General features: G+C 46.0%; 1 protein-coding gene across 1 annotated transcript in view; it reads right to left on the bottom strand.

Moving 5' to 3' along the window:
* TDRD12 (tudor domain containing 12) overlaps window positions 1-22,135 on the bottom strand; it is a 60,130-nt gene that overhangs the window by 2,892 nt on the left and 35,103 nt on the right. The window contains exons 20-30 of the mRNA XM_040327785.1: window positions 20,724-20,852; window positions 18,839-18,956; window positions 16,429-16,568; window positions 14,029-14,249; window positions 12,354-12,453; window positions 10,346-10,530; window positions 9,977-10,178; window positions 8,689-8,781; window positions 6,091-6,251; window positions 2,633-2,850; window positions 999-1,056 (exon numbers count right to left, since the gene is read on the bottom strand). Of these exons, the coding sequence (XP_040183719.1) occupies window positions 999-1,056; window positions 2,633-2,850; window positions 6,091-6,251; window positions 8,689-8,781; window positions 9,977-10,178; window positions 10,346-10,530; window positions 12,354-12,453; window positions 14,029-14,249; window positions 16,429-16,568; window positions 18,839-18,956; window positions 20,724-20,852 (1,625 nt within the window). The remainder of the gene's footprint in view (window positions 1-998; window positions 1,057-2,632; window positions 2,851-6,090; window positions 6,252-8,688; window positions 8,782-9,976; window positions 10,179-10,345; window positions 10,531-12,353; window positions 12,454-14,028; window positions 14,250-16,428; window positions 16,569-18,838; window positions 18,957-20,723; window positions 20,853-22,135) is intronic.

A 22,135-nucleotide genomic window follows, 5' to 3' on the forward strand; every position in this document is an offset into this window, starting at 1 on the left:
TCTTAGGGTCAGCTGTCAGGTGCAGCTGCTGCCATTGCCAGGAAGAGAACCTGGCAGTGAACCCTTTAGGCTTCACAGCTGGCTCTCTGCTGTGCTTTCCAATTGGACCAGCGGCGGAGGAAAGAGGCCGAGCTTCACTGCGCCACCGTCTCCGGAAGTGTCAAAAACAGGTCCCCATTACCCCCTCCCTTCTAAAAGGTGCCAAATGTGGCACGGAAAGGGGGGGGGGGGAAGAGGAGACGAATAAGAAGAAGTTCCACTTTTGGGTGGAACTCCGCTTTAAAGTGATTGTAAAGCTCCGATTATTAAAAAAAATAAAAATAACAAACATATCATACTTACCTCCACTGTGCAGTTACGTTTTGCATGAAGTGGCCCAGAACACCGTCTTCTGGGGTCCCTCGGCGGCTCTCGCAGCTCCTCCCGCATCATATAACCCCCTAGGAGAAGCGATCTCCCGGGGGGTTACCTTGCGCTGCTATCAATCTATCCAATCAAGAGCCGGGACCCCGTGGAGAGAGGGACAGCGTGTCCTCACCGAGGATGGGATGCATTAAGGATGGAATGCATATAATGCATTAAGGTGAAAAACCACAAGGGTTTACAAACCCTTTAAGGGCCAATAAACACTGCCCCTCCGTGAAATCACAGAGTAGCCGAGCGTTTCACTGCTCCAGTCATCCTGTGCTGCGCTAGGGGGCAGTGTGATGCGCGATTATTCGCATCGCACTGCTCCCCTTTTTTTTGTCTTGTACTAACTTTATCTGAAGTGTACAAATCGTACACTTCATTCACTGCAATGTCGGGCAGTGTGATGCAATGCTATTCGGGCTTGTGTGCTGCAATAGGATGCAGCATGTCTGCATTTAAGCACAGCACTAGGCTGCATTGTAGTGTGAATGGGGAACAATGCGGTAAAACACATGAATTGGCCCTAAATCCTCTAAACAGTAGTGTCCACATTACTACTGAATAGTTGTAACAAATAACAAACAAACCTCATAGATGGAGGATTCTGAATCGGCGGAAGGTCTTTGGGCTTATCCTCCTGCTTATCTAGAGAGAAACAAATGACAGTAGTGAACGACCCAATTCAGATACACAAGTCAAGGAGGTGTGTCAATTTATTTTTCTGCTGCATTTGTCCTTTTATCCTTTGTGTACCCCTGTATTTGTTATTTTCTCTTTTGTGTACCCCTATATTTGTTCTTTTATACACTGTCACTGGGACAGAAAGTGAGGGGGAATCACACATTTTAGAGCTGTAATCAGAGCAAGATGCAAGAATAATCCAATGGGTGAGTGAACTTGCTTCCTGTTGCTCCTTGAGGACGGAAAGTGAATGGGATTGAGGGAAGGTTCTGACCATCTTGGGTAATGCCTTGACATACATTTTAAAGCAAAGGTGTCCAACCAGTGGCCCGGGGGCCACATGTGGCCGGCGGAGCCTTCTGATGTGGCCCACGACCTCCTGCACTGGGATAGTGGTTTGGCAAGCCCAGATCACAGGTTTCTGACCCGTCATCCTAGAGCATCAGTGTTGTGAATGAAGCTGGCGGTAGAGAAAGCAAGCAGCTGCAGAGCAGAGCCACATAAGCTGATGTTTCCTGTATAGCGCCAGCTCCTGTCATAATCGATACCAAATGCACTCTGCCTGGGACAGCAACAGCCGGGAAAAACTGAATGGAAGATTGTTATTAAAAGGTACGTTTATTACTGAAATCAGTGCAGTTATCACCTGCGGGTTTGGTGCGCTTTCAGAAATTGCACCACACATGCAGTATATAATAGAAGTCTATGGCAAAGTGCAGCTAACCTGCAGGAAAGCCACAGGTGCATGGGGTGAATCAGTGTGAAAGTAGCCTTAGGACCCAATCAGACTCTCTATTCACATTCACCTCTATGTCCATTTACCCCCACTTACCTCCAATACAATCCGCTTAAAAAAAAAAAATCAAAAATCTGTCCCCTTCCATCTGGGTGGAATAAATTGGAGGGCCCATAGAGTAGCATGGGCTGTGTCCGTGTCCGTTCAGCATATGCAGCGTGGACACAGACCTGTCATCCACCCATTCCACTCGTTTTAGCCGGCGATAGGTTACCTCGCTATTCAAAAGGTTGGGCACCCCTGCTTTAACGTGATACTAAAGCTAAAAACTTTTTTTACCCTAATGCAATCAAAATTAAAATGTATTTGTCAGATCCAGCACTGTGCAATGGCTGCATCTCTTCTCCCCTCTCTTCCTCTTCACACAGCCTCTCCTTCCCCTCCCCTCTAAATTATGGCCATGCCAGGTTTACTTTAACTTGGCATCTTAGGGAAATCTATGCGTAACTGATTCTATGAATCAGTCGCATAGATACGACCCCGAAACTCAGAGATACGACGGCGTATCCGGAGATACGCCGTCGTATCTCCTTTCTGAATCCGGCCCACTGTGTTTATTCTTTATTTTGCCCCTGCGTGCCTAAGGCACTGAATGGCTGTATGTTATGTACACTTGAACCATTGACCAATAAAATTGTTATTGATAAAAAAAAACTAAAAAAAAAACTTAGTTTAATACCACTTCAATAATAAAAAAAACCTTTACAATGTCCATAGACACAAAATACACTTCAAAATGCGTACCGGGTTCCTTCTCCTGGGCAGGTGGTAAAGGACTTGTGACTTGTGGTTCAGGACTTGTGGCCCGTGGTTCAGGACTTGTGGCCCGTGGTTCTGGACTTGTGGCCCGTGGCTCCTCAGGACTTGTGGCCCGTGGCTCCTCAGGACTTGTGGCCCGTGGCTCCTCAGGAATGCTCCCAAGAACCCTCTTTGACCGAGTCAAACATTCATCTGACGAGCTTCTAAAATTTGATGTGCAGGAATGAGAATCACATGCAGTGTGAGAGTACATGTGAAGTTACAACTAGGCGAACAAGGCTTTTCCAATACAACATTGATAAGATGATTTACAGTAAGACAATCACATTTATAAATTAAAAAGGTGACATTTCTCCTGTATGGCATATGTGACAGATTCAGTGTAGGAATGTAGCAGCAGGCAAAATGAACCATAATGCCCAGCTGGGAATGTGCAAGTGTCAGTGTTAAAACTTTAGGGGCCGCTCCACGTCTCCATCACAAGTAGAGATGCACTGAAATTTCGTCAGCTGAAACACATCGGACGAAAATGGTGGTTTCACCATTTTTCTGACAGAGGAAAAATATGCTGATAATGGTGCCCAAAACGTATGCCATTTTACCGCGATTTTACTGTGGTGTGTTTGACTCAAAAACCCATCTAAAACTCAACACGGGTGCGCTATTGATGCATTTTTGGTGCGTTTTTTTTAACTGACTAAAAATGCAGCAAGCAAGATTTTTAACACCACAACGGAAGAGCAACGAACCAATGGAAAGACATACATTTAAAAGGGATGCATTTTTCTTGAGCTTTGTTTGCGCTAAATGTGCCAATAATGGCAGTCAATACATTTAAATTCATAATATTAACTAAAAAGTCAAATATAATATATATATTTTAAAAACTGTCATTTTCGGTTTCAGCCAAGTGCATCCTGAATTTTCACTTTCGGTACCAAAATGTCCATTTGGTGACACACAACGAGAAGGGTACTGGCATTGAGAGAGACTGTCCCGGCTTTGTACACACAAGGGAAATGAGGACCTAATGAGCTTCATCCAGGCCACCCCCCGCCACGATGCGTTTCACCCAACCCAAAGGGCTTTCGTCATGGAGATGACGCATTTTGCCCTACCCCCAGGGCTTCGTCATGGAGGTGAGGCATTTCGCCCTACCCTCAGGGCTTTGTCAGGGAGGCGATGCATTTTGCCCTACCCCCAGGGCTTCGTCATGGAGGTGAAGCATTTCGCCCTACCCTCAGGGCTTTGTCAGGGAGGCGATGCATTTTGCCCTACCCCCAGGGCTTCGTCAGGGAGGCGATGCATTTCGTCCTACCCTCAGGGCTGTCATGGAGGTGATGCATTTCGTCCTACCCTCAGGGCTTCGTCATGGAGGTGATGCATTTTGCCCTACCCCCAGGGCTTGGTCAGGGAGGCGATGCACTTTGTCCTACCCTCTGGGCTTCGTCATGGAGGTTATGCATTTCGTCCTACCCTCAGGGCTTCGTCATGGAGGTGATGCATTTCGTCCTACCCTCAGGGCTTCGTCATGGAGGTGATGTATTTTGCCCTACCCTCAGGGCTTCGTCATGGAGGTGATGCATTTCGCCCTACCCTCAGGGCTTTGTCAGGGAGGTGATGCATTTTGCCCTACCCCCAGGGCTTCGTCAGGGAGGCGATGCATTTCGTCCTACCCTCAGGGCTTTGTCATGGAGGTGATGCATTTCGTCCTACCCTCAGGGCTTCGTCATGGAGGTGATGTATTTTGCCCTACCCTCAGGGCTTCGTCATGGAGGTGATGCATTTCGCCCTACCCTCAGGGCTTTGTCAGGGAGGTGATGCATTTTGCCCTACCCCCAGGGCTTCGTCAGGGAGGCGATGCATTTCGTCCTTCCCTCAGGGCTTTGTCATGGAGGTGATGCATTTCGTCCTACCCTCAGGGCTTCGTCATGGAGGTGATGCATTTTGCCCTACCCCCAGGGCTTGGTCAGGGAGGCGATGCACTTTGTCCTACCCTCTGGGCTTCGTCATGGAGGTTATGCATTTCGTCCTACCCTCAGGGCTTCGTCATGGAGGTGATGCATTTCGTCCTACCCTCAGGGCTTCGTCATGGAGGTGATGCATTTTGCCCTACCCTCAGGGCTTCGTCATGGAGGTGATGCATTTTGCCCTACCCCCAGGGCTTCGTCAGGGAGGTGATGCATTTCGTCCTACCCTCACGGCTTCGTCATGGACGTGATGCATTACGTCATATCCTCAGGGCTTCGTCATGGAGGTGATGCATTTCGTCCTACCCTCAGGGCGAAATAGGGCCGTGGTGCGGCAAGGATGGAGCTGGGCTGAATCGGCTTTTCATCTGTCAGATACCCAGGCTTTCTTTGGTGTGTGGCGGTTTGGATCCCCATTTACCTTGTGAGAAGGAAGAGTGGTCATGGATAATGCCACCTGTCTGCTAAGAAACAAACACTTCTAAGAGTGTCACTTTTCTGGGTGCCCTGTAGCGCTCACTGGTTTTTCCTGCTGATCGCTACCCATTATAGGGTATAGTAGTGGCATGGAGGTCAGCAGCAGGAACCACTGAGATCCAAAGGGCCTTGGGGAAAGTGTCAGTTTCCCAATAGACGTTAGGGGACCATTTCTAATAAACATAACAGTAATCGACAGTGCAGGCACTGAGAAGGGTGAGCACACTCTTCGTTTACAAGTAACAGGGGCTTTAATAATTATTTTTGTGACAGGCTCAACTAAGTGTTAGGAAGGTGCTTTAGCATTAAAGTGGGGTTCCACTCACGATTTAATTTTTTTTTTTTTTTAAAGTCAGCATTTACAAACACTGTAGCTGCTGGCTTTTAATTAGGACACTTACCTGTCCTACTCGCCCGCGATGTCGGGCCCGATCCCTCGATCCTGGCAGCTCCCGGCGCAGCCATCCTCACGAAGGGAAACAGGCATCGGCTTCACTGCCCGTTTCCTACTGTGCATGCGCGAGTCTCGCGGCGCTTTATGAATGGCTTTATGAATGGGCGGCTGCTCTCTGGGATACACACAATTCCCAGAAGGCAGCGCGCCCCATTCACCAGAAAACAACGCGAGTAGGACGAGGAAGAAATCCTGCCGCGGACTAGAAAGGGGCAAATTAGGAAGTTCCGCATAGCAACCACCTTATCTGGTGAGTAAAAAAATGTTTGTTTTAATTTTTTTGCAGGATTTTTTATGTATTTTTTTTTTTTTTTTTTTAGGGTGGAACTCCACTTTAAGGGGGATAGAATACTGGCTAGGTACTATTCACATATACTCTCTGGGCTGGGAGGCTCATACTGAAAATCAGCGCGAGGCTCCAGGTGTTTTTTTCCCCCCATTTCCCACCACCAAAAAATCCTAAAAAGATAAATATGTAAAAAAATCCATCTAAACATAGTTTTCACATGACACCATTTACAGTCTATTATTAAGACACTAACCTAACAGAAGCCGTCAGTGGGGTCGTGGCAGAATTCAGCAGGGCTTTCAGATGGGTCACATGTTCAGGGTTATCAGTTGCCATGCCTGTAGCGAAGATCTCCTGGCGGACATTTAGGTCATAGACAACGGTGGAAAGGCCAGTCAATGAGCTTATCTGCACCTACACAGAGAGGTCACACAGGTCAGTGATCAATCAATCCAATCAATCACTCTGATATACTGGAAAATAATATTTTTGGATTCACATTAAAATTGTTTTCTTCTTCTTCCACCTACAGGAAGAGGACTGAACACTGACAAACAAAAATTAAGACTGTAAGCCAGCCCAAGGTACTCCCTCCTACTAACAGCATGCTTCAGTTTTTTAGCAAGAGTACAGAAAGCGTAATCATAAATTAAGAGGGGGTGGATCTGTGTCAATCAACAGATTTCAAGAAAAAGTTTTTACATCGAGTAGAAAAACACTATTATTTTTCTAGTCCATTAAGGGTAAAAAAAATAAAATACAAATAAAATAAAAATAAAAACTGAACAGAAGACCAGATGGCAGATTCAGTAGATTGGAACCCAATCCAGGAAATCATAAACCTGAATGATGGTCTGACCATGGAGATTCTGGACAACCTCTTGTGTGACAAAACGTGTAGGGTGGAGCGACGTGATGACGTCGCCACGTGTTCTCACTCCGGGAAGTGCGGATGGTATGCTGAATGTTCGGCCGGTGAGGATTCTTTTATAGCGCTATGTATGACACATCGATATAAGAGAAATTTTAAACTTAAATTTACTAGCAAGGTTTTACACTATTTGGAGCATTTTCTTCTATGTCATGGGGATGAATCAATTGGGATGATTCTGGGATGATCAATATTGTCCAACCATCTACCTCTGAGGTGATCTTTCAGAACCACTTTTGATTTCCTCCAACATTAATTTTTCTATCCTAGTTAGGACGTGGTACTGTATTATCTTAGGACACCCACAGTTCCATCCTGTGGTCTGTGTACTACTACTTTTTTTAATTCAGAACCACTCCTGGATGACCCTGGCTGGGTTGTTTGGCCACATGCTCTGCTGACCTTTCTTTAATTAGAGTCCCATGTAGCTGGTAAGCCTGCATTCCTTCCATAAGAGGTGGTTTGGTCACAGCTTGCATTTCTTCAAAAGGTGATGGATGTCAGTTAAATGCACTTTTGGATAGATAGGGGGTTTAACTGGGGCTGGCTTATTTAGATTTTTCTGTTTGCCAGTGTTCAATCATTCTTTAGGCCAGGGTCTCCAAACTTTCTAGATTTCAGATTGTGGCCAATGGAAGTAAAAATTTTAAAATTGTCCTGGCATCAGTGGGAGTAAAACAATGCATCACTGGGAATTGGTGGGAGGAATAGTGCCTCAAAGTTTGTGCCAGTGGATAGAATAGCGCCCCATCATTGGTGTCAGTGGGAGGAAAAGAGCCCCATTGCTGGTGTCAGTGGGAGGAAAAGAGCCCCATTGTTGGTGTCAGTGGGAGGAAAAGAACCCCATTGTTGGTGTCAGTGGGAGGAAAAGAACCCCATTGTTGGTGTCAGTGGGAGGAAAAGAACCCCATTGTTGGTGTCAGTGGGAGGAAAAGAACCCCATTGTTGGTGTCCGTGGGAGGAAAAGAACCCCATTGTTGGTGTCCGTGGGAGGAAAAGAACCCCATTGTTGGTGTCCGTGGGAGGAAAAGAACCCCATTGTTGGTGTCCGTGGGAGGAAAAGAGCCCCATTGTTGGTGTCCGTGGGAGGAAAAGAACCCCATTGTTGGTGTCCGTGGGAGGAAAAGAACCCCATTGTTGGTGTCCGTGGGAGGAAAAGAACCCCATTGTTGGTGTCAGTGGGAGGAAAAGAACCCCATTGTTGGTGTCAATGGGAGGAAAAGAACCCCATTGTTGGTGTCAATGGGAGGAAAAGAACCCCATTGTTGGTGTCAATGGGAGGAAAAGAACCCCATTGTTGGTGTCAATGGGAGGAAAATAACCCCATTGTTGGTGTCAATGGGAGGAAAAGAACCCCATTGTTGGTGTCAGTGGGAGGAAAAGAACCCCATTGTTGGTGTCAATGGGAGGAAAAGAACCCCATTGTTGGTGTCAGTGGGAGGAAAAGAACCCCATTGTTGGTGTCAGTGGGAGGAAAAGAACCCCATTGTTGGTGTCATTGGGAGGAAAAGAACCCCATTGTTGGTGTCCAGTGGGAGGAAAAGAACCCCATTGTTGGTGTCAGTGGGAGGAAAAGAACCCCATTGTTGGTGTCAGTGGGAGGAATAGTGTCTTGTATTAGTGGGAGGAAATGTGCCCCAAGGGCCGGATAAAGGAAAGCAAAGTGCTACATCTGGTCCCAAGGCCACAGTTTGGAGACCAATGCTCTAGGGGGCAGTATAACCCAACTGTATCTGAATTCCTGTTTTTCAATGGATTAAAAAGGAAACTCCTTTTGCTCTGGCCAATCCTATTTTGTAGATTTCACAGAGAGAACTGCAAATCATCCAGTAAAGGTAGTACAATAGTTTCCAATGTAATAACACCTTACAATAAGCAGTACACCTATCCATATAAACCCAGTCTACATCATCATCTTACCATGGGGTCCAACCAGTAGGTTTTTCCTAAATTAAGAACGACCTTGGCTCTGTGACGTTTCCCTCTGATGCTTCTATTAATAATCCGAGTCACCTGATGACAGACACAGAAAGTAAAGTATGTTCAGGAATATTCCTTTATCCCATTGTTTTGCAAATCTATGTACACTACAAACTGTATGATTGAATCGGTTCTGATATCGCTGTTTTACTAACTTGACGGCTTGTTATTCTAAATAGGAAACCTTCACTTTGTTTGCAAATAATAAAGATTCTAACTACCAGCAAGAATAAGTCCTTACATTTAAAGAGCACCTGTCATGTCATATCCATCGTGGCAGCGCCTGCTAGCGGGCATCCACTCACTAGTTGCCGCCACTTCCCTCACCTTGTTGTGTCACTGCCGCATCACCAGCCGTCCCATTAAAGTGAATGGGGCTGTCGGTGAGTCTACAGCGGATCAGAGGAGGAGCCAGTGCCGATCCTGACCTCCCTGGGGCCCCAAGCAAAATTACATGTCACGTTAAAGTTGATAAGCGGCGGGGGGTTGGGTGTTCTGCTGTCGGAAATGACAAGCAGGAGGGGGGGGGGGGTGCTGCCTTCTTATCTCTTCTCCCATGCAGCCAGCGAGTTGAGAAGTAGAGTGAGGGGCCGAAAATTACTTCTCACCAGGCGGGGCCTCTAGTAATTTGGGGGGCCCTCCGCAGTTTTGCGGGGCCCTAAGCGGCTTGCTTAGTGGGCCTATAGGGCAGCTCGGCCCTGGGAGGAGCCACTGCGGGACAGAGATGACAGTTGCTCTTTAAATATTACGATTTGAAGTCGAGTTGATTTAAATCAGGTCTTTTTCCTAGTGATTTAAGGGTGCCCAGACATATGTGAACTGAGCCTTAACCCCCTAGGGGCCGACAATACGCAAATATGCAGCCTCTCGGTGTGTGGGCCTTGGCACATTTTCCAGCAGCTAACAGAAAGCACGACACACTCCCGATCGCTTCTTGCGATCAGGAGCATTCCGATCATGTGCTCACTGGGACAGCCATTCACGGGGGTCACATGATCATAAACACCACCTTCCGGCATCTGAGACCTCTTAAAGGTCCGGAAGGCGCTGGTGCAAAAGGGTTAAGCTGCTCTGAGAGCTAGTACACATCCCAAATTATGACTCTGAGCGCAACCTACCTTTTTTCCTTTATCCCAAATTATGAGCCCGACATTCTCAAAGAAAAAGTAGGGACATTCGAGCAAAGTCCCTGCCTTTCCCCACAATATGAGCTTCTCTGAAACCTTACCTTCGAGTCCCACTTCACCTCGGTGTCAATAGGCTTTACTCTGCAGATGATGAACTCCAAGTATTGCGGTGGAAGAGACTGAAATACCAACGGAAGCTTGAGCAGCATATGTCCCGGAATAAAGTCCGTCCCTCCCTCATCGATATACTTCACAGTGACATAGAAAACACTGGCCACTATTCTTGTTTGCAACACTAAAACCCTGTCAGGATAGAGGAAGAGAAAAATGTGCATTTTAAAAAGGAAACAACTTGTGTGCATAAAAAATAAAAAAACACAGGACATTGATGGTTACAATGCTGGAGATGCTTGTTAAAGTTCCTATTTACTGACAGAATATATCACATCAACAGTTCTCCGTGTCGGTACCTGTGATAGGCAGAGACATTGCATAGAGCACACAGCTGATTGGTCTCCACTTTCCCAGCAGGCACCTTGTTTTCTGCAGAATGGTAATATTCATCGAGTTGTTTGGCAAGTTTCTCATATGGGTCATCATTTGTTACTATCCGTCCGTAGAAACAGGAAGCATCCACAATACACAGAGGAAGAACCTGCAACAGTGGGACAGCATTGTGATACACACATAGGTACGTAAAACATGGAGCGCACAACTGCATCACATTAAAGGGCTTGTAAAGGTACGATATTTTTTCCTAAATAGCTTCCTTTCCCTTAGTGCAGTCCTCCTTCACTTACCTCATCCTTCCATTTTGCTTTTAAATGTCCTTATTTCTTCTGAGAAATCCTCACTTCCTGTTCTTCTGTCTGTAACTCCACACCGTAATGCGAGGCTTTCTCCCTGGTGTGGAGTGTCGTGCTCGCCCCCTCCTTTGGACTACAGGAGAGTCAGGACACCCACTAAGGCCCTGTACACACGAGCGGATATCCGATGAAAACGGTCTGCCGGACCGTTTCCCTCGGACATTTCTGCTCCGGATTTTGATCTGATGGCTGTACACACCATAAGATCAAAATCCCTGCGGAAAACATACGCGGTGACGTGGCCGCGCCGATGACGCAGCGACCCTGGAAGGTAAATACTTCCACGCATGCGTCTAATCACTTTGACGCATGCGAGGGATGGGGATCGGTCGGACTTATCCGGTGAGTCTGTACAGATGACCGGATAAGTCCGACGGACAGGTTTCCAGCGGAAAGATTTCTTAGCATGCTAAGAAATTTTTATCCGCTTGAAAACGGTTGGCTGGACAAATGTCCGCCGAAAAATGTCCGCTAGGCCGTACACACGACCGGATTTGTCTGCTGGAACTGATCCGCAGGTTAAAATCCAGCGGACAGATCCGGTCGTGTGTATGGGGCCTAACACACAGCTCAGTTCTCTATCTACAACATAGAGAGCGTCCTGACTCTCCTGTAGTCCAAGGTAGAGGGCGAGCACGACACTCCACACCAGGGAGAAAGCCTCGCATTACTGTGTGGAGTTACAGACAGAAGAACAGGAAGTGAGGATTTCTCAGAAGAAATAAGGACATTTAAAAGCAAAATGGAAGGATGAGGTAAGTGAAGGAGGACTGCACTAAGGGAAAGGAAGCTATTTAGGGAAAGAAATTGTACCTTTACAACCCCTTTAAGAGCCTAGCTCAGCCCGCTCCCCCTCTCAGCAATGACTCAACAAGCTCAGTTTACCATGCTCCCCACTCATGCAAGACAATTGAGTAATCTCATTTGTAGAACCACTGGGCCAGATTCGTATATACGTTACACCGCCGCAAGTTTTCAGCGCAAGTGCCTGATACACCAAGCACTTGCGTGAAAACTTACGCCGGCGGCCTCCGGCGTAAGCCTGCGTAATTCAATGGGGTGTGTGCCATTTAAATTAGGCGCGTTCCCGCGCCGGACCTACTGTGCATGCTCCGTTTTGAAATTCCCGCCGTGCTTTGCGCGAAGTGACGCCATTTTTTCAAACGGCGACGTGGGTAGCGTACTTTCGTATTCCCGGACGTCTTACGCAAGAAATTTTTTTTTTTAAATTTGACGCGGGAACGACGGCCATAGTTTAACATGGGCTGTGTAAGGTTAGGGCAGGTAAAACGACGACTAACTTTGCGACGGGAAACTAGACTAGCAACGACGTAACGAACGCGAAAAACCGTCGTGGATCGCCGTAAAACCTCATTTGCATACCCGACGCTGGAATACGACACAAACTCCACCCAGCGGCGGCCGAGGTATTGCATCCCAAGATCCGACGGTGTAAGACAATTACACCTGTCGGATCTAAGGGCTATCTATGCGTAACTGATTCTATGAATCAGTCGCATAGATACTCAGAGATACGACGGCGTTTCAGAGAAACGCCGTCGTATCTCTTCTGTGAATCTGGCCCACTGTGTGTAAAGTACATTATACTTACCGTAATGTTCTGGTCAGCTTCCACAACAGGACCCATTCTCCTGTGCAGGTCTGTCATGGGATTAATATGATGCCGATTGGGACAAGAAAATGTATCTCGGCTGCAAATAGACATAAAAAGAATATGCAATGAATAAAATACACAAATGCATGCCAGCTCAACATGGTTATCTCCGCGTTCCAAATTACGTCGGAATCGCTGCGATTCACAAAAGCGACTGTCACAAAGGATGTTTGCATTCCTTTTGACAGCAATAAAAGTAATAAAAAAAAAAAGTAAAGCAACAGTGTAAAAAACAAAATAGCAACCTGTAAAAGCTTTTAAAGTGTTGCCTATAAATAGTAAAATTTACGTTGTGCTCAATTTTAAAGCATGAAATGTTTGGTATCCATTTACTTGGGTAACATTTTTATTTTTTACAAATAAATATGCGTTATGTATTGTGTTTTTTTGCTTTAAAATTGAGTTTAAAAAAAAAAAACACGCTGAGCAAATACCGTGCGGCATAAAAAAAATTGCAACACCCACCAATTTATTCTCTAGGGCCTCTGCTTTACAAAATATATATAATATTTGGGAGTTATAACTAATTATACAGATTATACATGTAAACAAAAGTGTAAAAAAAAGCCTGGAGCCTGCAGTGGTTAAAGTGATTCTATAGGCCAGGGGTCTCAAACTGGCGGCCCTCTAGCTGTTGCGAAACTACAAGTCCCATCAAGCCTCTGCCTGTGGGAGTCATGCTTGTAATTGTCAGCCTTGCAATGCCTCATGGGACGTGTAGTTTCCCAACTGCTGGAGGGCCGCCAGTTTGAGACACCTGCTTTAGGCAAATAAAAATAAACATGTTATTCTTACCTGCTCTATTTAATGGTTTTGCGCAGCGCCATCCTGATCCTCCCCTTCTTAGATCCCCTGCTGGTGCTCATAGCTCCTTCCCCCAGCCGAGTTGCCCCCATAACAAGCCGCTTGCTACGAGGGCACTCTATAAAACATAGAGCTCAGCTTGGCCCCTCCCCACTGGCTGTGATTGACAGCAACAGGAGCCAATGGCTCCAGCTGCTGTGTCTAAGCCAATGAGAAGAGAGAGAGAGCCAAAACAGCCTGGGGAGGAGTTAAAGGAACACTAAAGGCAAACATTTTTTTTTTTTTTTTTTTTTAAATAACAAACATGTTATACTTACCTCCACTGTGCAGGTCGTTTTGCACAGAGTGTCCCCTAACCCTGTCTTCTGGGGCCCCTTGGCGGCTGTCTCGGCTCCTCCTCGCAAAAGCTTTCCACCTTCATGCGAGCGAGCTCCCGTGATTTGCCGCGTCATCGGATGTGATTGACAGCAGCGCCAGCCAATGGCTGCGCTGCTATCAATCCGTCCAGCCTAGCCAATCAACGGCCAGGCTGGGAACCGAAGAGGATCACGAGGACGCGCGCGGGACTTTTGAGGCTTGAGGTAAGTAAAACGGGGGTCCGGTACCGTCGGATGTTTTTTCACCTTAATGCATAGAACATTTACCTTTACAACCCCTTTAAACTGAACCCTTAAAAAGTCAGGGATTATATTTCAGGTCCTGCTCTGTTTTCTGGGGACGGCAAGGGAAACACTTTGTGTGACGATATATAAAATATTTGATAAGGCATGAAAACCTTCCCTCCTAATCGCACATATGCTGCACTCACATGCAATAGCCTAAACGTTTGAGATGTGGACAAAGTTCTTCATTGGATTTGAGCTCTTCTTTGGCTTTCAGGATTCCCTCGGTAAGGTCTACGAGTTCTACCGGGATTGTGGCCTGAGCCTGCTTTAAAGAATTCAGCACATCAACTGCATGTCGGGCGTGCTTGTCTGTCATCAGCAGAATGGACTTGGCTCTGAAGCAATCCTGCTCCTGTCTGGTGACCTGGAACAATTAAGAAGAGTTAGGATAAAGGGAGCCAATACATGGCCCAGGAGAAAAGAACATTATACAGTCCTGAGCGTGGCTAGATATAATCTGGCTCAGAAGAGGCAAGATGAAGGGAGATGACGACTACGTCCAACCACTGGATGACCAATCCAAACTCATTCCCTTTTTCCTACACAGAAGGGAACGATGCTCTCAGCACATCTGTTTGGTGAATTAAGAAGAATGTGATGGGTACCAGCAGCACACAATTACCGCAGACCCCTTGCTACCCAGGATCCTTTATGCCATAGATGCCAATCTAAAGCGCCCTAGGTTTCTCCATCAAAATCTCTGCATAGCTTTTAGAACATTTCAGGTCTATGACCAGTTATCCTCAATGCACCTCAACTGCAGCGCGCAAAGCTATAGGCCTATACTCTTAGACTTGGCCTTTCTCCAATTACTAGGTAACAAGATCACACTTAGTCAGTTATAGTCTCTGCTGCAGCAGCACTTTGCCGGCAGTATAGCCACGGTGCCCATTCATTTCAATGGGGAGGAGAAGTATACACACCGCTCCTTCACCGCTCCAAAGATGCTGCTAGCAGGACTTTTTTTTACCGTCCTACTAGCGCACCGCTCCAGAGTGAAAGCCCTCGGGGCTTTCACATTGGAGAGACAGCAGCGGCTCTTTCATGGCGCTATAGCGCCTGCAAAGCGCCCCAGTGTGAAAGGGGTCTAAGGGGGGATATGATCAACATGTACAAATATAGGGGTCCATATAGTGAACTTTGTGTTGAATTATCCACTTTACGGTCAACACTGAGGACAAAGGGGCACGCTTTACGTCTAGAGGAAAAGATATTTAATCTCCAAATACGGAAAGGTTTCTTCACAGTAAGAGCTGAAAATGTGGAATAGACTTCCTCCAGAGGTGGTTCTGACCAGATCAGTAGATTGTTTTAAGAAAGGTCTGGATTATTTCCTAAATGTACATAAAATAACTGGGTACTGACATTTATAGTTAAAGTTGATCCGGGGAAAATCCGATTGCCTCTCGGGGGATCAGGAAGGAATTTTTTCCCCTGCTATAGCAAATTAGATTATGCTCTGCTGTGTTTTTTTTTTTGCCTTCCTCTGGATCAACTGTGTGTATAGAATTAGGTATATGGGATTGTATGACATATTTTTTTTATGGTTGAACTGGATGAACTTGTGTCTTTTTTCAACCTGACAAACTATGTAAAGTGACAAGGTTCTCTGCAAAAGTCCTTCCCTCCCCAACTCCCTTATATTTACTTTGTGAGGTCTCCCCCACTGCTTTTATGTCTATCACAGCTGACAATACGAGCTCCTGGGTATGGGGGAGCATGTGGCTTCTTACCCGGTGAGAGGGCTCTGGCCTAGTAGCCAAGGACAGGGGAAGAGCAGGCAAGGGGAGTATCAGGCAAGTATCAGGGAGTTCAGGTTTCAATTGCAGAGACACAAGGGGAAAGTGTCTGTATGATAACATGGATGGTGCAAGGACAGAAAGCCTTGTGCTCTTCGGATATTTTCTCTAATTAACGTAAAAATCTGATTACCGTACATACTCGACTATAAGCCAACTTTTTCAGCACATTTTTTTATGCTGAAAAGGCCCCCCTCAGCTTACACTCGAGTGTCTCCCGCTGTGTCAGTCTTAACGCGGTCCTATGTAACAAAGCCCTTCCTCCTCCTCCTTGATAGGCGGAGCACTGATTCAGTTAAGTCTTCTGTCTATCACAGACGAGGAGGAGGCGGGGCTTTGTTACAGTGAGCGGCGCGGACTTCCTATAATGTCTGTAATCCTGCATACAGCCCTGCTGAGAAATCCAAATCCCTTCCATCCTCATCAAGACTGACTTAGCGGATCAAAGGTACATGGGCACAGTGAGGCTGCAGATGGGCACAGTGAGGCTGCAGATGGGCATTGTTGACCCTCTTACAGTAGCTGCTGCATTCCCACCCGAGGCTTATACTCAAGTATATACGTTTGCCCATTTTTTTGTGATAAAATTAGGTGCCTCTGGTTATATTCGGGTCAGCTTATACTCGAGTATATATGGCATTTTTCTACAGAAGTTCATTCAGAAATCCCCAAAAAAATCCTAACCTTTACCTAAGTAAAAATGCTACACAAGAGATCACAAACCCAGATCACATGGTGTCTTACCTTATCCATTTTACTCTGAATGTAATCCAGCAAAGAAAAAAGCCGTTTGTTCAACACATCAGTATTTTGTGGAAAACTGTAGTGGATGATGCACGTGGCATCAGTGATATCCAGAATGGGAGCATAGTCATCGGTAACCACTGCAAACAGAAGCATAAGGATCAAGAAAAGAGGCACATATATGACATGCAGATATGAAAAAATAAAACAGGGATAAGGGGATCAATATAGTAGTTATATTTCTGTACATCTGCCCATCATCCTTCCATCCAGCCCAACTCTGGGCAGCAATAATAAAAATCTTTAAAGGGATACTAAAGGTTCGGTTTAAAAAAAACAAACATATCATACTACACTCCACTGTACAGTTCATTTTGCACAGAGTGGCCCCGATTGTCCTCTTCTGGGGTCTCGTGGCTCCTCCCCGCAAGAGCTAACCCCCTCTGGGAAGCTCTCTCCCGAGGGGGTTACCTTGCGGGCGTGCTCCCATGTGATACACTCGGCGGCCATAGCCGCCAAATGTATGACTCGCCCCCCACCCACCCCGGTTTTTGATTTGATTGACAGCAGCGGGAGCCAATGGCTGTGCTGCTATCGATCAACCAATGAAGAGCCGACAAGAGCTGGGGGAAAGCAACGCGCGATCGCACCCACGGAGATTCGGGGCTCAGGTAAGTAAAATGGGGGCTCGGGGGGGCTGGTGACTGCAAGGTGTTTTTTCACTTTAATGCATAGGATGCATTAAAAGTGAAAAAACACAAAGCTTTACAACCCCTTTAACCTTGGATTATACTGCCACCTGAATGACCTTATGCTTGAAGCTGACATCAGATGAGGCTGCAACGTTCACCAAGTAGAACTTAGAGAAGAACTAGGAGGTAGCCTTGCAAATCTGTGAAACAGATGCTTCATGCCAAAACGCCCAAGAAACACTCACAAATCTCGTACAGTTTGCCTTGACAAGTAGGGGTGGAACCCAATCCTTGAGAACATAAGCTCATATGATAGCCTATCTAAGCCACCTAGAAACGGTGGAACAAGAAGCCAGGGCACCCTTTTGGGGCTTATATGGGATCACAATAAGGTAATGAATCTTTCGGAATGAAGCAGTGGCTGGAATATAGACTTACAGCCTGGACCGCATCTAAGCAATAAAGAGAAACTTAATTTTGGTAAACCGGAGTGAGTCGGGACAGTTCTGGTTAAGGTGAAATACAGAAACTACCCTAGGCATAGGTGGAAGTCCTTGGCCTCAACATCACCTTGTCCTTATGCAAAACCCAAAATAGTTCACTGCAAGATAAGGCTGCCAGCTCAGGCACACAAGTTATGGCTAAAAGTAAAATATCTATGTGGTTGGAGCAGAGAGAAATGACTGCAATGGGTTCAAACTGCTGATTCTGGTGTGCAGAGGGGGCCAGATTTAGGTCCCATGGAGTAACTGGAGAAGCTACATAGGAGACTCCCTGTACAAGGGTCTTAATCAGGTAGTAAGTGGCTAAAAGTCTTTGAAAAAGAACAGAAAGGCCAGAAACTTGACCCTTTAAAGTGCTGAGAGCCAAGCGCTGGTCAGGACCTGCTGCAGGAAGGACAGGATTTAGCCCATGGAGAAACTCTCATGGTGGAACCCTGAGACTCGCACCAAGGATGTATACCTTCCATGTCCAATTATACACCTTGCAGGAAGAAGACTCTATAGCTGTTGGCAATAAATAGGTCAGTCTAATACAGAAGAGCACAAGAAAAGATGTGCATCCTTCTGGCAAGCTGGTTATTGGAGAAGGAGTTATATCTTGGGCTGGCCTACAGTTTTGCTTGCAAATGTCCAATTCTCCTGCAGGTGGCAGTGTAATCCAAAAGGTTAAGACTTCCTGTGGCCCTTAAAGCATAAGAAAGAATTAAAGGGGGTTTAAACCCTCCTGTTTTTTTTCACCTTAATGCATCCTATGCATTAAGGTGAAAAAACTTCTGTCAGTCAGTTTTACTTACCCGAGCCCTGGAATGTCACACGGCGAAGACATGCAGTCTCCCTGCCCGGGGGTTCTCCGCTCTTGATTGGAAAGATTGATAGCAGCGCAGCCATTGGCTCCCGTTGCTGTCAATCAAATCCAATGCCGCGGGCGGGCCGAGTCCTGCATTCGGCAGCTATGGACGCCAAACTGGACACGGGAGCACGCCCGCAAGGTAACCCCCCGGGAGAGCGCTTCTCCTAGGGGGTTTTCTGAGGCTGGGAGGACCCGTGAGAGCCGCCGTGGGAACCCCAGAAGACGGCGTTCGGGGACACTCTGTGCAAAATGAGCTGCACAATGGAGGCAAGTATAACATGTTTGTTATTTAAAGAAAAAAAAAAAAAAAAGAAAGAAACTGAACCTTTAGTATCACTTTAACATTCAAGCAGTACTTGACCTACCCAGGACCAGCACTGTCCCACGACTGAAAACCTTCTTCCACTGTTCCAAAATGTAGGTGAAGTTGTACACTTCTTTCCTGTTCAGCATTAGATTGTAGGTGGGACCGGTCTGAACAACCTAAAATGAAAAAAAGATCTTAAAGCAGAACTTTAATCTCTCAATCAACATTAACTAATTGTAATACATTTGCTGCTAGCAATAGTAAATAGGAAGGTATATTACTATATTTACTATTTTTTATTTCTTCCTCATCTTGCTTTCTGGCCTAGGCCAAAATTATGTCTGATCCCCGGAAAATCTTCATGGGCATTTTTTCCTTCAATCAGGAGAAGGGGCTTTCTCAGCTAAGCACACCCTCCTGCCTGAGTGAGGGCAGATGGATTCCAGGAAGTAAATTCTACAGCTAGAAATGCTAGGGGGTGTTTTTCAAAGCAATTTCTCAACAAAATAAAGCATGGAGACGTGGATGGATGGATGGGTGAGTTTGCTTTAAATACTAAAAATGAATTAAACAGCATTTTGGGCTGTGATGCTCAGATGCAGATTAAAGGGGGTAGTAAACCGCTGGAAAAAAGAAGGAAAAAAGAAACAAAAAACAAAACAAAAAAAAAACCTGCAAGACAATAGCATAATATATGTGCTAGTATGAATCGCATACTAGCACATTATGAAGTGCTTACCTTAGAACAAAGCTCTGGCAGCAGCGCCGAGTCACCGCTGAGGGAGCGGACATGTTCCCTCTGCGTTTCTTCCAGGTTTGTGGGCTCCGGCACTGTGAGCAGATGGAGCCACGATGACGTCACTCACACGAATGCATGCAGGAGCCCTCCGTTCTGGCAAGGCGCTCTGAAGTTCCGGCATGATATGCTGGACCTTCAGGGTACTTTCACACTGAATCGTCGTGGGCATTGGCGGTAAAGTGGTGCCATTTTTAGCGGCGCTTTACCTACCTGCCGCGATTTTAAGCCGCTAGTGGGGTGGTTTTAACCCCTGCCAGCGGCCGAAAAAGGGTTAAACCTGCCCGCAAAACACTGCTGCAGCAGCGCTTTGCGGGCGGTTCGGAGGCGCTACCCCATTGATTTCAATGGGCAGGGGTGCTTTAGTAGCGGTATATTCGCTCCTACAGCGCCTCAAAGATGCGACTTGCAGGACTTATTTTACCCTCCTGCCAGCGCAATGCTCCAGTGTGAAAGCCGTCTGGCTTTCACACTGGAGATAAAGGAGCGGCTCTTTCAGGGCCCTTTGCAGGCGCTATTTCTAGCGCAATAGTACCTGCAAAGCTCCTCAGTGTGAAAGCAGCCTCAGAGCGCATGCGCCGCTGACATCAGCGACTGCATGCAGGGCGAATATCTCCTAAACGGTGCAGGTTTAGGAGATATTCATTTTTCCTACAGGTAAGCCTTATTATAGACTTACCTGTAGGTAAAAATCATCACGCACGCAATACAACGGCTTTAAGAAGTCCATCTAGGCGCGCTACTATATGTTAACCAGTTCATCCCCTGCAAATACAATTTCTTTCTGAATTAAACTTCTCAAACAGTGACAGACACGGCCCCAAGACTAGAAACAGATTGCAAAAAAAGTCAGATAGATTTTTTACCAGAAGCAATTGTGTGAGAACTACATTCACAAATGCTAGAGATCACAGCTTGGCTGCACCACCCAGCGCACTCTGCGGTTTTACAGAGCTGGTCGTACATGTCCTGCTCAGCACTACATGTGCTCCTTTTGCCAAACACTCCCTTAGACATTAATAAGGTAAGCAACAAATTCTGATCCTATGCGGAGTACTACTGTATGTCCTGTTATAGGATGAACCATCGAAGCGTTGTTCATCATCCTGGCTGCAAAGCTGAGCGCTAAGAATGTATAGGCCCTTACCTTGTGTACGAGTTCAGCCTCTTCATCAGAACTAGTGAAGATGAGAATTTTCTGGGTATTGACTGGCGTGAAATCCAAACACTGCAGCAACACCGACATCTTCTCACAGTCTAAACACAAGTGCAATATCTAAACGAGAAACGGAAATATACAATAACTGTCGGTGGGCCGATGTCTACTGCTCATTCCTCTGGCAGTCGTCTGTTTCCAGCACCTTTATATGTAGCTAGGAGGTTGACTATGTGCCTAGAGCTGCCTGGCCAATTTTTTTTGGAAACTTTTTATTTTATTAATGATTTAAGAAAAAAAAAATCAATACAGGTACAATAGACATTGCATATCATCAACATGCACCATGTGAAATTTAGATTAAGAAGTCAGTGTAGGAACACCAATAAAGTTCCGACCAGTAGATTAAACAATACCAGTATATAAATTGTATTTAATAACAACGCTTAGAGCTCATGCACACCGAAGCTCAAAAAAATAAAAATAAATGGTTTTACAGGCATTTGAGCTTTTTCTTAGCTTGAAGAAGCCTGTGCTTTTTTTTTGTGCTCTTTTGCGTATTTTTATTTGGCTTCTTTAAGCTTCTTTTTTAGCACAAGTGTTTTTTTTTCACAAACCCTCCTAGATAGTAATTTCTTAAACCACTGTATAAACAAAATAAAAAGCTTGAACAAAATGTTTTTAAGCTTCTTTGAGCTCTTTTTAGCTTCTAGGGGCATGAGCTCTTCTCAAAAACACGCGTTAGGTGTGGGGGGGGGGTTTGTTCTGCCTCTAGGAGCATATGCCTATAAACGCCTGAAAAAGCCAAAGTGTGCATGGACACATTGGGGTTGATTTACTAAAGACAATCTGAGGGGGAAGATCTAAAATATGAGGGCAGAGATCTAAAATATGAGGGGAGAGATCTAAAATATGAGGGGAGAGATCTAAAATATGAGGGGAGAGATCTAAAATATGAGGGGAGAGATCTGAAATGGTAGGGCAGAGATCTGAAATGAGGGCAGAGATCTGAAAGGAGAGGGGAGAGATCTGAAAGGAGAGGGGAGAGATCTGAAAGGAGAGGGGAGAGATCTGAAAGGAGAGGGGAGAGATCTGAAATGGGAGGGCAGAGATCTGAAATGGGAGGGCAGAGATCTGAAATGGGAGGGCAGAGATCTGAAATGGGAGGGAAGAGATCTGAAATGGGAGGGAAGAGATCTGAAATGGGAGGGAAGAGATCTGAAATGGGAGGGAAGAGATCTGAAATGGGAGGGAAGAGATCTGAAATTGGAGGGAAGAGATCTGAAAAGAGAGGGGAGAGATCTGAAAAGAGAGGGGAGAGATCTGAAATGGGAGGGGAGAGATCTGAAAAGAGAGGGGCAGAGATCTGAAATGGGAGGGCAGAGATCTGAAATGGGAGGGCA

The sequence above is a fragment of the Rana temporaria genome, chromosome 11, assembly GCF_905171775.1.
Source record: "Rana temporaria chromosome 11, aRanTem1.1, whole genome shotgun sequence".
NCBI classification, from domain to species: domain Eukaryota; kingdom Metazoa; phylum Chordata; class Amphibia; order Anura; family Ranidae; genus Rana; species Rana temporaria.